This window comes from Molothrus aeneus, chromosome 1 (assembly GCF_037042795.1).
Source record: "Molothrus aeneus isolate 106 chromosome 1, BPBGC_Maene_1.0, whole genome shotgun sequence".
Lineage (NCBI taxonomy): Eukaryota > Metazoa > Chordata > Aves > Passeriformes > Icteridae > Molothrus > Molothrus aeneus.
In genome coordinates, this window is record NC_089646.1 from 28,954,457 (window position 1) to 28,976,322 (window position 21,866).

At 34.1% G+C, this 21,866-nt stretch overlaps 1 protein-coding gene across 6 annotated transcripts in view; it reads right to left on the minus strand.

The window, feature by feature from the left end:
* The window catches only part of DGKB (diacylglycerol kinase beta), a 332,216-nt gene that overhangs the window by 204,324 nt on the left and 106,026 nt on the right, over positions 1 to 21,866 (minus strand). For 4 of the 6 annotated variants that reach the window (XM_066553994.1, XM_066554001.1, XM_066554009.1 and 1 more), the window contains 4 exons: positions 21,650 to 21,748; positions 14,124 to 14,156; positions 10,335 to 10,451; positions 5,775 to 5,848 (listed from right to left, as the gene is read on the minus strand). In XM_066553994.1, the coding sequence (XP_066410091.1) occupies positions 5,775 to 5,848; positions 10,335 to 10,451; positions 14,124 to 14,156; positions 21,650 to 21,748 (323 nt within the window). The remainder of the gene's footprint in view (positions 1 to 5,774; positions 5,849 to 10,334; positions 10,452 to 14,123; positions 14,157 to 21,649; positions 21,749 to 21,866) is intronic. The other 2 variants (XM_066554026.1, XM_066554017.1) reach the window with 1 other exon arrangement.

A 21,866-nucleotide genomic window follows, 5' to 3' on the forward strand; every position in this document is an offset into this window, starting at 1 on the left:
TCACAATTATTTATTGATGTCAGTTTTTATCAAGCATTTTATTCAAGCACACTCACACAATATATTCCTGATGCTATTCCTGACAGAAAAATTCATTATGAAATGACTAGTTTCATTTCACAAGTATGCAAACATCATTGTTGATGGCTGTGATGATGATTAAATTAGACGTTTGACAATGGATTTACACCACAATATACATATTCCCATTTCACAAATGTAAAAAGGAGTTTTTTAGTTAGTATGTGTGATTTGCTTCTCAGAGATGTGTAGAATTTAATCTGGTCAAAGGTGATGCTAATTTCACTTGTGTAGCTGACCATAAGCAGTCAATGGACAGTATTTCTATGAAGTCCCAAAGGTCTAAGAGTTATTTTTCTAGATTTTGGTGCTACAAAACACACTAGCCATTACCTACACTCACAGTGCTGTTCTCAGGTAACAGTGAAATGCTATAAAAGCCTTCTTAATAAAGAGGAGGTCTGGTTTTTCTGCTTAGAACCCTGAAGTCCAACTGCAACAATGAAGAGATGATGCTGAATTGTACTTGACTCAGTGCATACCATTCATGGCTACCAGCTGAACATCAATACCTGCTAATCACTCCATGACTCACTGCAACTGACACATCAAGCTTTAAGTTGTTAAACACATTTATGCATTCTAGTCTGTGTAAAATTCATAAATTGATGGCTCATTTCTATTCTTACATTCTCAAAAAAAAAATTAAAAACTGTTTATAAATGTTTCTCTCACACTGAGCTGTACACAGACCTAACGGGGTGACACAGGGAAGCCAAAGAAAAGGGGCAGTAACTCAACTTTCCAGGTTTACATCTAGAGTACCAAACAGTGACACTGACTTGGCTCTGAATGCCTTGCTTCCACATGTGGGGAAGGAAGTGGATGTGGTTTCCTTGTGACTGAAGATTTGTGCTGAGAAGGCCATGAGGTGGTGTGGTGGGAAATGCCCCAAAAGACATTTTTGTGATGAAATGCAATTTCATGAATGAAGCCAGTTTATGAAATTACCACTTGTCAACAAACAGCTATGTTTCTGTAACTACTTTTGGGGTTATTCTGTGATCCAGAAACTAAAAAAGGTTCAATTTAAAACAGAAATGCACAAAGAAGTTTCTTCATTATAATTTTTCTTTATATTTAAATCATGCCCATGATCTCAAATAAACCTCAAAATACTTGCTATAATAACTGAGGAGGAAGAAAATTATCTCAGGAGTGGCCAAAGGAGCTGGCATCATCTTTAAACAGCTCAGCTGCTGAAGAAAATACTTTTGAGTGCACCTAGAGCTGGGATTAGATTAAGCTGTCTTCTGGAGAAGAGAGAAAATAAATGGCCAGAAACTAGCTGGCAATGCAAAACTGGCAATAAAGTTGACTACACTGTGGAAAAGAAGCTGGCCATGGCAATGCCTTCTGCCACAACTGGGGATGCAAATTCAGTCCTCTAGGGGCTATTAAAGATGTGGTTAATATGGGCTTCATTTAACCCTGATGTCAGACAAGGAAGAACCCTCCAAAAAGACTCCTCTCCAAAATTAAAAAAAAATGCTAGTTATCCTCTTTTCCAGACATACCATATTTGAAAAAGAACATTTGAAACTGCTTTTACATTTTGTCTCAATGCTAAATAAAAGCTCAGAAAGGCAGATTAGTTGGAAAGAAGGAGGGAAGAACTACTATGAACCCAAGTTATTTGAAAACAGCAAAGGTTAAAAATACCATCAACCTGTATTGCACAGACACTGAACGTGGAGTCAGCAGGAAACATGAGCGTACGGAAGCTGATCTCCAGTGCATCCAACAGCACATTTGTCAAGGAAACAATTGTGTAAACTCACCCTCTGGTCAGGCAAATAAACTGGAAAATGGGGAAGTGAAAATCAAAGTAATGAGTAGGCAAAACAACAGCATGATTTAGAAGGACTCTTATGTGAGAAACATTACCCTTAACAATAGCCTTTAAAAGCACTACATGCTTGTATATTCTTTCTGTTGAAATAAACTATTTTGTGAATGGTGTACTATATATATACATTTTATACACAGATTATTGAAAACTGTTGCCTTGACTAGTCCAATCAGAAACGCAGACATCCCAAACCAATACCCCTAGAATGAAATGGATGTTCAGCCTTTTTTTTTTTTTTTTTTGGATGAAATTAACTGCACCTGCCCATTTCCTGCACAACACTGAAAATATGTTATGGTGTGATATGGCCTGAGGAATTCACTTGCCTGGGTTTGATGAACGCCTATTCAGTCTCATGCTCAGTTAGAATCAGTTTCTAGTATAGGAAAGCCTTAAATTAATCAACTTTAATTCTATTTTTCTACTTTCTCCTTAATAAAAATTGACTCATATTTTTATTCTATTATAAACATATGTATTGTCTATTAAAAAAAATAATTCAAGTCCAAATAACTGCAAATACACTGGAGTGTCACATGATGGGCCATTATTAAGCTCCTAATTGAGAAGAAAATATAACAGGGCTATTGTCATAATTCTTTATTTTGCAATTATATCTGAAAGTCATTGCCCTGGTCCTTAAAACAGAAACCTATTCAGAAAGAATACATTTATCACTACACATTCTGAAAAACTGAATTTCTAACATAATGAAAGTTTCAAAATGTATCGATAAGGTATAGTTGCAGAGAACATATTTTTGTGTTCTGAATGCACTTTTTCTACATATCTGTTTGTTTCTCCCCCCCCCACCATTTGAACATTTAAAAACTAAAACTAAACAACCAAACATCTTTCACCTTTAAGTGATCTTCAGTTTTGCATTTGAGAGATTTGAGAAAAATTACAAAATAGAAGAGGAAATGACCATGTACTACTGGGGGTGTGCATATATTCAACTGGTTTTCAGCTGTATGCATAAACTCTCTCCAAGAATAACACAATAAAATGGGCTTGGTTACCATATGGTAAGGCATAAAATCTTGTATGGGGAACCGTGGGAATGCAGGAGTCTCGACAATCTGCAATAATCTTTCCATGTTCAATGAAAATCTATCAGAAATCTTGTCTTCATTCACTGTTACCTCTCAAATACAGAGAATCCTAAGTAAAGACTGAGGCATAGTTTTCAGTAGAAGATTTTATTAATCTGAATGAATCAAGATAATGAAATTCCGTTCTACAAAAATGAAGGTTGTAAGTTTGCTTTGCTTTTTTTTTTTTTTTTCCCCCTCACTGCTGGGGAAAACCTTACTTTTGTTACAGGTATCCTCTAGTCCCACCCTCTAAGCACCTGACCAGATAAAAAAGTTGCAATAATCAAAAATCCTGACTTGAATGCCATTTACTTTAAAGTTGGACTTGATGATCCTTGTGGGTCCCTTCCAACTGTGATGAAATCTGTCAATCACCATAACTGTATTTTGCAAAGTAATTTGTGTCTTGAAATGTCCTGTGATTTTACTTTCCACAAAATATAACTGCCACAAAATTGGAGGTTAGGGAATATATGGGCATTTCTTTATGGTTAGTGACTGTAAAGCAGACAGATAAAACCCAGGAAAACAAAAAAATTCAATAATATTTCTCCTGAGAATGTTTTCATCACTTAGATTGAATATTCAAACTAATAGGCACTCTTAGCATCCTTATTTTATACTTCTGCTCCTGGCATTGATATGAAACATTGACACCTCAAAAATGGACTGCAAACCTCTTCTCAACAAATAGTCCATATGTGGACTTTCTTCAACCTTTTTAATCTGGCTTTAGATCTAACTGTGAGATATTATCTCCTAATGGTGAATGACTTGAGACATGTTTACATGACTAGACAGTTGACCTTTTGATGTGCTTCTCTTAGAAGAGCTATACTGAGTGCAACCTTGACACATTAGTATGTAATTTAACATTTTGTGTACATATGGTATCAAAGCCAATCTAAGAGGTTCTAAAAATTCACTATACTCAGCTGCTGGTGCTTGCCCCCATCCTATACACTTAATTGTGTAATGACACTTGTGGATAATGGTGCTAGTGAATGAAGTGTGTATAGGGCATCCATTTTTAAAATTCAAATAATTCCTGTGATCTGTTTGGCCCCAGTAACAGTTTCATTGACATAAACTGAGAAGTGTTAGACTGTAATACATGAAGGGGAATAGGAGCTTGAGATGGGGATCAGATTTTAAACTTGCTTCTACCCTGGTGAGTAACATTAAATGACATCCCTGCTGCATTAAGCCCATTCAAATAATAACACTTGAGACCAATTACGAGCTGAGAACTGAAAACTGTGAAACAGCATTTCATTAAATTGTTTCTAGGCTATAACTAACTGTGTGAGTGCAGCTCTCTAACCTGCCTCTCACCTACATAATTGCAGACCGGATAGCTGATCTACTCACTTCATATTGGTACTATAAAAAGTCAAGCTGAGTGCTAGTGCAGATTACCTTCCACCAGACCCCTGACTGCACAGCAGACCAGGGCTGCCTCACACTGCTACCATGGCTGAAACATGAAAACTCAGCTCACACTGGTTTGTTCAAATTACAAAGTCATGTTCTTGAAACTGCTTAGAACTAATCTTTTAGATCATTAACTGCCTTTGACACACCTAATATCTAGGTATACCAGTCTAGGGATTACATAATCAGCTCTCCAGTGATAGCCAGTTCTCTCAGAGGCCTTCAAACACAGTTTTGGTTAATGCTCCTTAGCTTTACGAATTACCCTAACAACTACTCTGCAGGATTTTGTCCCCTTTGACAGTTTACTTTTAGGGGCACAGGAAGAGGTGATCTAAGGGTGGAGAAAGTAGGGAAAGCTGACCCATTGGAGTTTACTTGCGTGGTTCCAGGCTTTAGAATCACACAGCATCCCTCCTTTTTTGCTTCCCGTTACCATATCACCAGTATCCGCAGGTGTCACCTCCAGCTGGATCCTCGCCAAAAGACGATAATCTTTTTCAAGATGTGAAGTTACAGCACTGACATGGTGAACTAGGCTATAAGAATTTAGGGATTCATGGGATGGTTAAAAATGGCCACGTTGTTAGCATATGGAATCCTGAAACATGCTCTGAAAAGTCTGTATAGGAGGCAACTAATTTAGCATTCCTGCCTGAGTAGGAGGAGAATGCTCCTTACTACTTTATCAGGCCTCTGATACATTAACACTTAAACTAATAAACTCAGACATTTTAATTTAAATCAGTGTAATTACTGACATATGTAAAATTAATATGTCTCTAATTTGTGTGATTGGACTGTAATAATTCAACTGGATTTTTAGAATGCTTCCTATTTACAGAAATCAAAAGGTTTCTTTGAAGAAAATCTTATGAAGAGGCTTGAGAGCCTGTACTACTAAGTCTATAAAAAGCAAATCATACATCAAAAAAATGGAATACTGCTTCTAATTTAAACTACTGACCTGCCTGTATAATCATTACACAGATTAAAAGAAAACTGTTAGCACTTTAAAGTTTTAATACCAGATATGGCAACTCACATATTCACACAAATCACAACAAACCCATGCACTGAATATAGCTACTTTTTTTTGATTGAAAACAACACTATCATATAGAATTAACTCTTGTTTTTAACTGGAGAATTTATAGGTACAGAGATATAGGATGTTCAACTGTGAGGAATAACAACATAAAAGGTTGAATTTTTTCCACATAGACAAACTTCTAAAATTCATTTTAAAACATTTCACAGACCAGAATCAAGAAAGAGAGAAAAAAAAAGAAAAAGAAAAAAACCCTTACCTTTCTCCTTGTTTCCCACCACTTTTAGGATTGACAAAAACTAAAAGTGGATGAGTGCCTGGAACTGGAGTGATCTAAAAGAAGGGAATAACACAGCCACTCATTAATGCTGTGTGTTGCATTCATTTTTTCCTATAGTAGACAGAAAACAAAAAGCTTAATGCAAACTCTATGTTATGCTATGTAATCCAACTGGAAGCAATACCATAATTTGCAATAATCCTCATTTCATTAATTTGCCAGAAATTGCAAGTGACTTCTCTTTTAATGCTGTCTTTTTAACAGCTGTGTTGCCATTTTAACCAATAATGCCACTGAAATATTAAGGTATATACACACATAACCTATCTTTCTATATATAGATATATACTTGTTAGTGTATATATATATATATATATATATATACACACATACATCCATCAGTAGAGAAGAAAAGTTTAAATGCAAATAATGCATTAATTACTCTGACAGTAAGTTCCTTTAATAAAAGGAAAAGAAAAAAGCTTAACCTGTATTTTGGAGTGAGAAATGACACTATATTATATACTATGAAGGTCAACCATAGCTATAATGGAAAATTGAACTTAACAGATTTTTTTTTAAATTATGACAATGAATATCTACAATGTTTGATATATCATGAAATCACACACTTTTTAAAACATGGCAACCATAACATTAAGGAATTCCTTTAAACACCTGAGAAAGCTGAAAAACTTAAGAAAGTAGAGGAGGAACCATAAGGAAGAAAGGCAAGTCTGAGGAAAAGAATGCTGATGAGAAGGAAGGAAACAATGACTTATAGCATTATTGGTTTTTTTACATTATTTTGTGTACGGAAAATTTTATACATTCATATTAATATTTAGCTTTACAAATTAACATCATCATTCTAAGTAATAGGGTTAGTCTGTATTTTCAGATACTCTGAGATGTGTATGTTCATTGCCTTTACTCCAAAGACTTGAACATAAAAAAATTACATCAGAAGATCTCTAATACAGGTCTTTAAACCATGAAGCTAGACTATTCATATTTAGAAGCATTGCTTTTATACATATATAAATTCCAAAATGTTTGAAAGTATATTTAGAGTTCAAAGTCAACATCTCCAAAGTCATACAACTTCCGAGATGAAGCTTGGACCATCTGCATTTCAAAATGACGCATTGAAAGGCCTTGCTCAAAGTCCTTATTCATAATTCCTGAAATAACAAAATTTGAAAATTTCATAAAGTGTAATTTAAGGCAGAACCTGAGAACCTTCATAGCTAAGGAGTTTTATAGACATACTAGAGATATAGGCATATAATCCTAAAAGCACTTTTCTTTTAGTAGGAAATGTTAGGCAGTAGTGCGTCAACTCTATTCATGATTTCACAAAAAAAAGAATCAAATCTGTTCCAATACATACAAAAAATAATGGAAAAGTCCACAAATTCAGTGATATTAAGCTTATCATGAAACCAACTCAGTACCACCTGGCACAGTAAAGTGCTGTGTATTGAAACATACATCAAATTGCAGAATACAGTGAAGTTTGTCATATATTTAATTTTTACCTACTGTTTTAATCAATTTTAGTTATTTAGCCAATTCCCATGGTGTTTATTCCGGTGAACTAAGTGTAAACCAATGGTGCCCATTGTGACAGAGATGGAATACCTACTGAAATCCCTTAGGACGCAGGTTAATTAATGAGACTCATCCTAAGGTTATACATGATCTATTACTTCCTCTAATTAGAAATAATAATCCTGATCATTATGCTGGTTAGCTAGAAAGAAGCAAGATGAATGTGCTTAACTATGATTAATTGTCTTTAAGTTGTACGGACCTCCACTGCCACTAAGTTATCTGCTCCCTCTGTCTGATGGAAGGAAGGTTTGGGCTTGATCTTTTTCTCAACAAAAGCTAAGTGATGGAATTTTCTATTTTAAACCTTTTCTTTCAAGACTCAATGAGATTATTTCAAGTAGAAGTGTTTGGCTCATGAAAAAAAAAAATCTAATAACTAATAACTAGTCTGTATCCCACTTGGTTCCAAAATAAATTTTAATTAAATTTTTACAGCTTTTCCAAATTACTTTTCCAGACAACATACGGTATTTTTATATAATGAAATGCAACTAAAGACTTAGACTAAATTAGTGAACATTTTCAAGCCCTAATCTAGCATGACTTAAAGGCAATCTTTATGATGTTATAGTACAAGTAACTTAAAGTAAAAAGAAAAAAACAAAAAGAAAAAAGTGGTGGAGCACTTATATATAGTTTCTCCCATATTGAAAACAGAGGTCTAACAGCAGTAGTATCAAGCTCTTTGCTTTTTTACCTTGTATCTTTAATCATAAACAAATGCAATAATAATTAATACTGATTAAGTTTTCTGAAATAAAACCCTTGCTCACTGAAGACTTTGTTAAAATGAGACCATGCCAGCAGAATCAGAGTATTAGACACAGAGTAGCTTGCCAGATATGGGAGAATTAGAGTAGTATACTTTGATCAGATACAGAATGTTTTCTCCAGACCATCTTTGGGCAAAATACTAATATTAATTGCCAGTTATATTTATAGCATCTTACATATTTGTGAGAAGAGCTGGAATATTACACAATCTGTGAGGAAAAAAAGCCCTAACATTCTCATTGATCCCATCATTTCAGTAGGATAGCCCTAAAGGTCCACTCAGGCTTTACAATAATTACATTCACAAGAAGTTATCATTTTTAATGCCAATCAAAAATTAAATATTTTATGCTAAGGTGGATTCCTGCCACTAAAAACCAATTAAATCCATCTGTGAAAACAAAGACCACAGTATAATCAGCAAATTAGGGCCATAACTGCAGAATTATTTCTAATGCTATCACCATGGTATCATGTCATGGACTACCTTACAAATGTGTCATTACAGAACACCGAGCACTTCAAAAAACACCTCAAATGTATTCAGTAATAATGCTATCATCTTTTGTCCCCACTCTCTTTTTCTCAATCTCTAGCAGTCATAAAGAAAAGCAAGGATGAAATGCAGGCTTTTGATTCATCTTGGAAAGACAAGAGAGAACACAAGTTTTGGAACACACTTCGGGGAAAAAAAAACTTCGGGGAAATCTTATGACCTGAAAGCAGAACATAAAATAATTTAAAGTTTTGTGTTGAAGAGCCAATGGTGCTAAAAGCTGCTGTTTTGAGTAGACCAAGTATTATATCTGAGGCACAGTATCACATGAGTGGGAAATAGAGACAAAAACCAGCAGAAAATAAACTATGAACATAAGTAATCTAATGCTCGGAGTAAACAAAAAATTCATGATACACGGTGCTGCAATCAAAAGGAGATGCCAAAGATGCTCCTCTAGAATACTTTGTCTCACTGGAATTGCAGGGATATCACTCAGAAGTTAGAAAATACTGTGTGCACAAACTTATTAATCACACTGTGACTGATTAGACAGAACTTGAGCTTTCTTTCAATTAAGACTCCAGCATTTTTTGCTTCATATTTTGTCACAGATGACCTGGACAGCAATGACTTGTGAAAATGATAAGTACAGGAAGAGATTCTTGAAAGCAATGGATAATGACTGCTCTAGTATCAACTATACCATCAATGGAGCATCCAAGTAACTGGATAGGTTTTAGGTTTTTCAGGTTTTGTTTGGATTTTTTTCCCTTCTTTGGGTTGTCATAACAAGAATGTTTGACTAATCTAAAACACAAAACAATACAATAAACCTCCCTATCCTGACACAAGAAGATGAAATAATTATGAGGCATAAAGTAATTGATAAATGGTAATGGAATATTTTTACTGAAGCCCAACTGCAACATATCAAAAGATAGAGAGAACAGATAACTATGCATATTAAATGATTATCACATTGTTATCATGACGATAATTTAACTCCTGAGGACATAAAGCAGCATATGGACATTGATTTCACTCAAACTATTCATATCTCAAGGGAAACAAGTCAGCAGTTCAGGCATGCCTCTAAGTTACCACCCTTAAATAACACTAGCTCATCACACACATGAGTTTTTCTTTCAAGCAGAAAAACTTCCATTTTTATTATAGATACTGCTAGTAATGAAAACACATTGATTCTCACCACTGTTAATGTTGATATGCCAAATACCCTACTTAGAAAAACCTGGATAAATAACACCCTTGAAGTTTACTCCATCCATTAATTAACAGGTCAAAATGAGAACAGTTAACAATTATCAAAACAGACTTAGATTAATAATGTAAATTTACACAACACTGCATGATGTGTAAACAGATACCAAAAAAAACTATTCACCCCATGACAGAAGGGTTTTAGAGATAGTCTTCTCTCCCCCTTATTGTCTAAGGAAATCCTAACAATCACATGAGAAGCAGATGTGTATCACCGGATTCCTGAACCAATGGAAGACTTTACCTATTGACTTTTTTATCATATAAAAGTGAAATATTAGAAGAGTGAATGTATATTTCACTTTAAACATATTTCACTCTTCATGCCTAAAATTATCTGCTTAATATTAAAATAATGATAATCACACCTGAAGGCCTTGTCCATCTACAGTGACAGAATTTGCTCTTTGCATTTTGTTCCGTTCTCCCAGTTTGTTCATTTGCTGTGGGCAGCTCTTTTCTTTTTTCACTGTTGATTGTCTTTCCTTGAAAAGAGAAAAGGGAACATTTTAACACATTATATAATGCTATACATCTGTAACTGAGACTGTACCTCCACAAAGTTGTTTTTTTGACTAGCAAGTAATGTCAGACTCTGCTTTAATGAAAATGAGATCTCAATCAAGTTAATACACAATGTCTGGCCACTTCACATAACATCTATCTATGTGCCTGGACATTCCATAATGACTAGGCAATAGATGGATGAAAAGTGTGCAGTCACAACACAAATTAATGCAATGATGTGAAAAGATAATCTGACATTACCAGGGTGCCATTCTGAAACTTGAAAGCGATTATACAATATACTTGATTGTTTAACAAGCATATTGATAAGAGATCAGTAATTTTTCAAAATTTTATCCTGACTGCTAGCAAAAGTTGGATGCTTCAGAGCGCTTTGACAAAATACACCCAGTCTAAATAAACCATAATCAATTAGCTGAGTAGCTTTTTATAAAACATATTTTGTATCAGAAGGAAACCAGAATCCACATCAGATTCTAAGCTGTTGGCAACTTTTGATGCTGATACACAGCACAGTGAGATGGTTATTTGAAAGAGAAAAACTCAGTATTATATTGCTGCAATTGGATTTTCAACTGTCATCAGGCCATTTCAGATAACTCTGCATGGAAAAAAGTACTCTCATTTTTTGTATCTCATTTATTCTATTTATGAACTGCACCCAGCATGTCCTTTTAGGTAGTCCAAAAAATGCACCATAAATTAAGATAGCAGATATATATCAAACAGAATCAGTGTCTCCAATCCCAACTGCATCCCAGCCGCTTTCCATACTTCACTAGTACAAGGAGGCTTTAAACTAGCCCTGGGAATGGGCTGGCACAAAGCTGCTGCACTAGAAAAGGAGCATGAAGGACATTGTTGCACCCCCTGCAAGTCCATCCAGTAACAAGTTCATTAAATGTTACCATTTACATTTCATACCAGGCCAAACCCATCTCTGTGCTACCTCCCACAAAGCCTTAGGGATCATAGTAGCAATTAATCCATGAAACTCCTTCAAGAGCAGTTTTTACTGCTAAGAAGCACTGACACAGATTCTGCCAGGAAGGGAATAACTCCCAGCTTAATACAGTGCCTTCTAACATGAATGTGGACCCTGACTGTTTTTATACCATCTTCAGTTTCTTTAAGTGAGACTGACAGTCTCAGTCCAGATATGATGCAAAGAGTGGTCGAGGTCATCCTAAGCTATTTTGGGGAAGCCAAGTGCTTGGGGGAACTGTGACAGTCTTTTATACACATTTTGTATAAAAGAATGGAAAAACCTACACCACTGAGGAAAAATAAAAAAAGCAACACAAAAACAAGCAAAACAAAAACAGGGGAATCTATATTATTTTCTGTATGCAGTGAGATTCCTACGAGGTTAGTTAACAGAGCTCTTGGAGCTTTGAGTAACTTGATTGGTGCAAGATGAGATCCAAGACTCCAGACTGCACTATCACTGCTTTAAGAGTAAACAGCAGAAGCAATTGGAACGATTCACCTCCTCCTTAACCTTAGAAACAAAAACACTGTATGTATCACTGCCTAAGAAATCACCAGCTCTGCACTTACTTATTTGATTATTTTTTCAGAAAGTAGAACCAGGATGAGGCACTCAAAGAAAATAAAATTTTTGAACTAACACAAAACATTCTGCACAATGGATTGGTTAGTCCCAAGCAAGTAAGATACCTCCATACAAAGGAAGCTTCACACTTCATTACAAATTTCTTAAGTTGCTTTGAGGTTTTAAACAACTTTGTGAATAATTATCCTTAAAAGTCACTACTTTTTATAAAAAGAAAGCACATCCTGTTAAATAGGATTTTATATTGTAGCCAAATCTGACTCATGAATACTGCAACATCTTCAAAAACCAAATCAGGAGTCGGCAAAGCAGAGAAAAAGCTAGTAAAATTGTAATTTCTAACAAAAATCAGAGACTGAGAGAAAATTTGAAAAGGTCCAGGAAAATCTCGAGCTAAAGGACACATTTGTGACAATGCAAAGAAAAAATTAACCAAAAGTAACAGACTCAGCACACTGAGTTTGCACATTTAGAGAAATTTAAAAAAATGTTCAAAAGAGGCCTACTTATAAAGTGTGGAACTAAAAATCTTCTTGCATATATCATGCTACTATTTAGAGGAAAAGTATTTATACACTGCTGAGACCCATGCCTAAACCCACTGTTACTAATGACTCAAATAAAAAGAGTAAAGTTTACCCAGAGCAAAGTTTTCAATATTGTGGTGATACAAACAGCAGCATGACACAAATAGCAGTAAATAACCTCAGCTGGCATCAGTCCTATGACTGCTGCATTACCATTCCTTCTCCAGTTTATATTTCGTATCCCATAAGTAAAACCACTGCTTGATTCACAAAGACAATACAAGATCAGGTCACGTATCTCAGGTAACATGCAGGAAAAAAGAATATTCATGATACAGAAGTGTCTAGAGTGTTAATATGATCAAAGATGGATACCTGGTCTCATTAACATTGAAACTCTGCTTTCTTTACCGATAATTTTTGAAGAAAGTACAAATAAAGTATTTCATACCACCCATCTTATATAAGACCACAATACACATCACCAGGTCTATCAATAGTGCTCTGTAAAACCTTTCTGAAGAAGCTGACAAGAGATTCTAGATTTCCTAGAGTTATATATATATAATTTTTAGATATAATTTTTAGATATGTGTCCTACTAGTGAGGATTTGACTTAGTTTGTATGACAAAATTATTAGAATTATTATTATTAGAATTATTATGAATTGCGTAATAATTCTAATGAATAAATCTGTTAATGGAACACAAAAAAATTTACCACTTCTTTCTTTTTTTTTTTAATATCTTGTGCAGACCTTTTCTATTATATATGAAATACCTGTTGTGCCTGACCTAAAGTATCTTTCTTTTGGGAACTAAAACATTACTAAAATATCAGAGAGTGTCAAGAAGCAAACAATTTAAAGTAGATAAAAACAGAAGAAGATAAAAATGAATAACAGCCTAAAATTTCTAATAACGTTAAGAAAAATTTCACATGCCTTGAAAAAATGGTTTTATAAAAGGCAAAAATTTGTCTTTCAATTTAAGAATTATGTCTATAACAGTTGTGCTATTTTTAATATCTTGCTAAATAAAGCATACAAAATGATCAATGCATCTGTGAAATATTTTGTTTAGTGAACATGCATGAGGTTGACAGAGATACTGAATACAGAAGTTGTACATTTTGATGGCTTAAAGAATTAAGCTTTAAGGGAGGCATGTGCCAGAGCACATACCTTCCAAAAGAGAACTTACCACAACAGTTTTTTCCACCCCTTTTTGCACTTCTCATGCCTTACTTTCCCCCTTGAAGTCCCACTTTGAAGTCAAGTTGGAGTATCTACCATTCAGGCCAGCTCCAGAGAGACCATTGCCGGGTGAGAACTACTCAATTGCAACTATTCCATATTCCAAATCAGAGAATAATTGACAAATAAGACAGGACTTTCCAAATAACAACCCAGAATATCATCTCCAGATTATTTTTTCAGCCCCAAAATGCACTTCATAGCAGAAAGAATGTACAATATCATGAACTGTTAGTACTCGAGCATTCTTGGATGCCTCCTGCTACGCACCTCAGGGAGCAAACCTCCTAAAGTGGGAAGCGTCTGTTGGAAAAAGAGAATGTTAGGCTGCAGCACCAAACAGGTGGGATGGCAAAGGGCATGGACAGGGTGTGCACGAGGAATGTTACCTTGCAGAATTACACTTAACAACAACACATCCATGATACTTTGTTACAATTTTGCAGGAGTGGACTTGACCGATGTTCTGGCTGTCGTATTACATAATTTACACTCTAGAAAGTACGCGTGGGATCATTTTGGCACCAGCTAACAATCTCAGAAAACCTGAGGACTTCATTCTTTTGAATAGCAAAAGAGATACCTGATACCTGGAGGGCTATTTTGATTTTATCTTCAAAGTCTTTGAATTCTAATCCAAATCAAAGAATCCTGTTTAAAAAGCCTTTTTCTAATTGTATAGCTACAATTAACAAGCTATACATCATTATTCCTCAAAAGTTGTTTATACTCTTTCTTTATATAGAGGTTGAATCTTTTCCTATACACAAAACACTCACATTTAAAAATATCATACTCTATCATAGCTGTTAGAGTGAAAACAGACGAAAAGTTACTAAAGAGCTGCCTCTTTATAATTTAACTGCTGACATGGAATCCATGGCAAATACACCAACAACTGCCTTTTCTCACCTCACTTTAGTCAATAACTGCAAATATATTTTTTCTGGATTATATCCTACACAAGATTATTTCAATCAATGTATTTCATAACATGAAACAACAATTGACTTATACATTACATAGGATTGCAAATTCAATAACAAATGCTTAATACCATTACATAGTTTGACAGCTTAAAACCTAAGATTACTTCTGTATGATAATTTCTTCTTTTATCATATATATTTTGAAATGAAACATATAACCTATTTGGGCATGGAGTTGTATAACAAAAGAAGTATATTTTTAGGTTATTATGCAGAAAATAAAATAGCTTTAAAAAGTTTAAAAAGTCTTATTCTAGACCTCCAAAACTTCATAGAGGATCAGATGGAATGCATACAATACCACGTAAAGATATCCTCAAATGTTTGCAAGGTGAAATTTAAATATGTGACTTGAATACCAAACTTTGGGGTTTTAGGTGCTTTGGGGTTCTTTTTAAGGAACTTGAAGGAAGGCTGTTACATGATTCCTTAGAGTTGTTTTGTTTAATGACACAGGAATCTTTAAGGACATAATAATATCAGGTACTCCTAGACTATAATTTTGTAAACCTATATGGCATTCAAGACCCTGCTTACAAAACTCCCATTCCAGGAAATTTCTGTCCATAATTATACAATTACCAAAGAAAATTAAGATTCAAAAATCCTGAAAACTAAAAACAAAACCGCATCACCACTATGCCAAAACTCAGCGTGCAATCTATCTGTAGTATCTACTAGATATCACATCCAAGTAACAGTGATTCAGATGACCTAAAACATTTTGATAATTTATTTTATAAATTCTCCACATTTCCAGCTCTGATTGCATGCTAATCAAAAGAGCCTATATTAGAAGACCACATCATGCTGTCTTGAAAGCTCATAGAGCTGTAGCACAATACCCAGCTCTAAATCCCTAGGCAGAAGCTAAAAGTCATCCTGTGGACAAGATTATTAACCAATTCTCAGCAAAAATACCGTCCAGTGAGCTGCACATGCCCATACTATAAAGTAAAGTTAAGGCTTCTAATTAATCTGAGAGCTGTCTTAAGAAACGCATTTGCAGCTCAGGGGAAAAGAAAAAAGGAAAAAATCACATCACGCCATTGAGAAGGAAGCATTTTGTCACCCATAATACTGGTAGTCAAAATACCTGTAGCAAGAAAGGCTCGAATGGAGAAAATGTGTTTAAGAATAACTTCTAAAACTGCTGATTGTTCCTTCTTCTGAACAAGGAATCACTATGTGGTAACTTTATAAATATACTTTGTGCTCCGTTTTTAGTTTGTCTAAATAAAAAGGTAAAGAATTACACACCAAAACACAATAAAGTCTCTCATTTAGCATGTTGGCCTTAGCTTATTCAGTTTTCTGTAGACAACATGTCTTACATCTTGTACCCATTCAATACATACATTAATATATGGCCCAAGACCTTCAACTGGATTTGCAACTCCAGCTTGGGCTATAGCAGCTGATTATATACACTCTCCAAAAAATACTAAAGTATTGGAAAAGAATTTTGAAAATAAAATCATATTAAAGTCCAGTGGGAGAGGATATAAGGAATAAACTTAGAAACAGACAGTAGTGATGAGCTGTGGGCAGGCAACTAGATATAACTTACAATGATTGAATGGCTGCCATTTCAGTTTATCAGCATCTTATTATTTCAACATTGAACTGTGTTTGTCGAACAGCTAATTAGTTAGGAAGATACATTTTCCTCCAGGGCAATTATTAATTTCCTTCTGACTTCAAAGAAATGAAAAAGCTCTTAGCGTAGATAAGGACACCATTATATTTCAAGTCTGATTTAGATTCTCAGAGAACTGAAGCTGCAATATGAAACACAATAGAGAAGCAAAAAAGTTGTTTTGTTTTTTAAATCTCTTTCAGTAGCTATGTCATTACTTAATATTCAACAACCAGATCTAAATTCAAACCCCCCCCAAGCATATATATTCAAATAGTTACTTTTTTAATAGTATCTTTGTTCAGAAACTCACAATAAGGCTAGTACTCAACTTCAAAGGATTGAGGAGCTCATAAAATGCTTACACACTGCACTGACTTTCTGTGCTCCACGTTGAGCTTGGATTCAACTGAGCTAAAACTGATCTCTACTATTATAAAAACAGAAGAATCATTTTAGGATTAATAACTGGAAAGGGGATTAAGAAAACTCATTCTTCAACCAGGCACTGCCCATTCTCTCTCTCTACAACTCTGCTTTCCTACATGAATAATGTCTACATACCTCACAGGAAAATAGTATTAGTAAAACATATTACCAGACATGGAAAAAATATCTATTGAATCATGTTGCAATTATAGCCAATAGCTATTCTATGTGGTCTAAATACTAATAGTGAAAGAAAATTCCTAAATAGTATTTTCAATTTTAATTCTGTGTTACTTTTTGTCAAAATGTCAATACACCTGCCATATTTACACAAAAGTTTGAAACTACTGGCCATAATGCATATTTAGTAAGTTAAATAAGGCACATTTCCTATCTCAAACCTGTAATCTGCTGTGTATATTGTTCTACATGTGTAATAGAACTTAAAAAAAAAGATTTTTGAACATTCATGGTTTTGTATAACATAATACCAAAGGTATCAGATATATCTGTTGTCTTCCCCCAACTGTACAGCCATCTATATCTTAAAATAAGAGGTCAAGTGAATTTGACTTATGAGGGTATTTTATATTGGGTTTATAAAGAGATGCACACTATGATCTATAAAAAGTCTATGTATTTTATATACACCAATTTAGGTCTGCATATATAGTCCATATCTACATAAATTTTACTTACACTTAGATGACTTTGTCCTAAAATGTTATAACATCTTCACTACCCAAAACAAAAGTCAAATTCATTCACAAGACAAAAGAAACAAAAGGGAAACTGTTTCAAACTTTTTATCATGATGATCCATTTTTCACAGAATGCAAAACAATTAATTTGGACACCAAAACACAAAGAAATGAACCCTGTTTTATATTTTTTTTCATTCTTTACATTCAATATTATACCAGAGCCTCCACCTTTGAAATAAACTGACTACTATGGGGACAGTGATACTTGTCATATAATAACGCTCACATTGTAAGCAGAGTACCTTATGTTTTTCAATTTATTCCTTAATTTTATTTTTATTCAACAATTAAATGTTTTAATTAAAAGTTTAAAAAAATAATGCTAGAAATTAATTTTTAAAAATTCATTGAAAAACTCATATATACAACAGGAGAATCAAAATCATCATGCATTATGAAATAAATACACATTTTTATTTATTAAATAGTAATCTTTTATTGGTTGGTTTGTCACCATCCAGGGCTATATCTATTTTGGTGAGAAATTGAAAATCCAATTACTTTTCCACAGTCATAAATAAAAATTAGAACATCCTATATGTTAATCAGTAAATGGGGCGAAGTAAAGGAAGGCATGAAATAAAGACAAATGTATGCAAGCATTCTTCCCTTTCTGCCTTATAAAAGGATAGGGTGAGGGAAACTATCTCATAAGCAGAGACCAATCTTGCTTTCTTCACTACTCACTCATCTCATTCCAATACCCAGTTTTAAACCTGGTTATGATCTAATTCTGTACTCCTGGTAGGCTAGGATTCAATTGAGTTAAAGATTTTTAAACTCACTGCCAGTCAACCTTATCATGAACTTTCATTATGTGCATGTAATTAATTGGGTCCAATGAACAATATCAGTACTGAGTTATAGACTTTTTCCCCCCCACCATATAATTAGAATATAATTACCCACAGGATATCAGAATGATGCAAAACCTTTCCTCTAAATGTGCCCTCATTAGGAAACAAGTCTCAATGTACATTTATTCAATCAGTATGAATTAATTAAAATGTTACTGAAATAAAAGAGAGTAACATTAAAGTGTATCTGACATCTATTAAAAGACTATCACTTGAGATCTGCACACCGTTTATAACAAAACTCATTTAACTTGAATAAAAAACTTCACCATACAACAAGCCTTATATACAGTAAACAGAAAAGTAAAAAGGACGAAAGTTAACAGACTACATTTTACTAAACCATTTAGAATTGATGCAGTGAGATATGAAACATCCTTAAAAGACACTGAATCTAGACAGATGTGATGTTTTCACGATGTACACAGTACCAACTACATGAGTTTCCCCATCTTTTTTTTTCAGCTGACAACGTAGCTTATCATATTTAAGCATAACATTTGGAAAGCTCTATTTTTGTGCAGTTTTTAAGATGGAAGGACATTTATTTAACTTAGACCAGCCATCTAACTTTCACATGACAAGGCATTTTGGTTCTCTCTCCAGCCACTAAGAGGCACTCAGCGGAGATCATTTTGGTAGCACTGGTATACTATACAGTGCTGTGAAATGCAATGCGTGAAAAAGTCCTTTAACTGTGTAGAAATTGTTGAGGCTGGACTTCACAAGAACTGAAGAAATGAGACACGAGAAATGTTGGATGAAAAAGGAAAAAAAATATGAACATCCCTGGCTCTGCAAAAGAGAAAAGATGAGAAGGGATTTAGCCTGTACCCTTGAAGAAAAACTGAGGAGAGGGCATCTTGTTCTGAGATTATTTCTGCAGTTTTCTGAAAGAAATCTTCCAAAGTTAGAGGTGGAAAGGAGGGCCAACATTTTTAGGAGATCAAGATACAAGATTTTTCATCTTGCTATTTTCCTTATATCCTATGGGAGAAGAAAATACATTCTTCTCTGACACCTCAAAATACTCAAGGTTATGCTTGGTACAGCAAGCATTACGGTTATCTTCTTTTATTTACCTTACACACACACACACACACACACATTGCAAGAATATTAATGCTCAGCAGATCATTGAAATTAAATGTGTGACCTGGGTGAAGGACCCTTCCACGGTCAGATTTGTATGTCAGAACACACAATTTTTATTAATATACACACTTGCATGGTCAGATGGCTTTCACAAGAACATATTCACTGTTTTTGCTGTCCTTATTGAGAATGCTGGTCTCACATGCACTGAAGTATTATGTTTCTCAAAAGGAATCCCCATAACAGGAAATGGGAGACACTAATTAAAAAATTACTAACACAAATCATATGTACACTATAACCAATCACTTTCAGAAGAAATTACTATTAGCTAGGTTAGTGAGGTAGTATTTGTAACATAACTAAACTCAGGACTTGAATGCATTTTTGGAAGAAACTACTAGATGAAAAAATATACTAGAAAATTATAAAGTCCCCCTTAAATCACAGCAAAGTATATTTTCCATTCCAAACAATATAAATTGTGCTGAAATACATGTCTTGTGTTGCATTGTTAGTAACACGATTCCAAAACAGGAAAACATATTTAATTCTGCTTATGCCTTAAAAATTTGGAGATAAAACAAACCTATTCAAGGGTGATTTGACTCTAGAGTGGTTCTACATATCCTCTAAACAACTTAACTAACTCCAACTGTGGAATAAAAATCTTAATTCCTCTATTCCTCTTCCTCTCCTGAAAAGAAAATGTAGTTATGCCAATATAACTGAAGATAAAATTTCATGCTGAAGATTTATTCTGTTAATACCAAGGACAAATGATAAATAACATTAATTTGCAAACAATAGTCCAATAACAGAATCATAATTTCCAGATGTAAACTTTTAAAGTATGACCTCAAATCCTGAAAATTAAATACGGTAATACAGAATATAATCATCCAACAAACTTTAAATAATATTTTATAACTGTTTATCAAAACTTGTCCAGATAATACAAAAATGCCATAGAGACAAACTAAAAAGCCACTTTTGTGATTTAAAAAATATTTAAAATATTTAATAAATATTAAAGGCAGGTTTCCATTGGATTGTTCCATTGAGAGCAATGAAATAATCCCACTTTACACAGGAAGAGGGCCAAAGTCTAACATCTTTACCTTAACAGATTTATAAACAAAACAGCCAAAAGGATTAATTAGAAAACAAGTAATTTACAATAGACACAAATATTATTCCTAATGATCAGCAAGTGGTTTAAGATTAGGATGCATATTTTCTTTTTTGCCTCCCTTCGATAAATTACACTTTCTTCAGTTCAAGCAATTTTTACATTTATTATGAAATATATTTGAAGAAGATCACTCATTTGTTCTCTTATGAATATGATGATGCTATGACTTTCATCAGCATAAAAAATAAATATCCAATTTAATATGTGAAAACATAAGTTAATTCTCAAGCTCTTTTTTTAAATGATAAAATGGTCAGCTCTTTTCTATACAACCTACACATAGCATGCATTTTTATTTTCAATGAATTGAGTTATTGTTTTTGTGGATAGAGAAATTTACTGTCCACGACTGCAGAATAAAATATACTATAATGTTGATGCATAGCTTACTGCAAGACCAGTGTCATCATTCTAGGTAACCTCCGGCTTAGATCAGAGACCTCAGCATTGCAGATATACAATATGCATCCCAAGCAAAAACTGCCTATAAGAATAACTTCATTATTCTGGGAAGTTGGATCTATAAAAGATGTAAAATGTAGAAGTGTTCTGCCTATACAGTTTCTGGTAAGTACAGTCTGAATAAGTGATAAAACCTGAGTCAGCTTCAGTTATAATATGCCCTACAGAAGGTTCATTCTCACATGAAGGAAAATGCAATATGTAGAGGGTAAAACACACACCTATAAACCCATCAGCCAGGATTTCACACTGTGTTTAAGGTTCACACAGTCCTGTGAACTTAGATATCTGGCAGCCAGTCCCAGCAGCATTTTAACATTGCATGGAGAGAGGATTACATCTGAAATTAACATACAAACAACTCACCAACACTACTGGGCAGATTGATGTGGGTGGCAAAATATGGTCCTTCAAAGGTCCACAGTCACATTCAGGTTTCAGATGTGAAGCACACTTGTTATGTAACTATATGAAGACAGAAAATGAAGATTCAATTTAGACATTTTTCTATTAGCATAAGAAAATGGGCATTCTAGAGGGGATGAGTTTCATTAACTTAATTATTACTGAAGCTCTGGAAGGA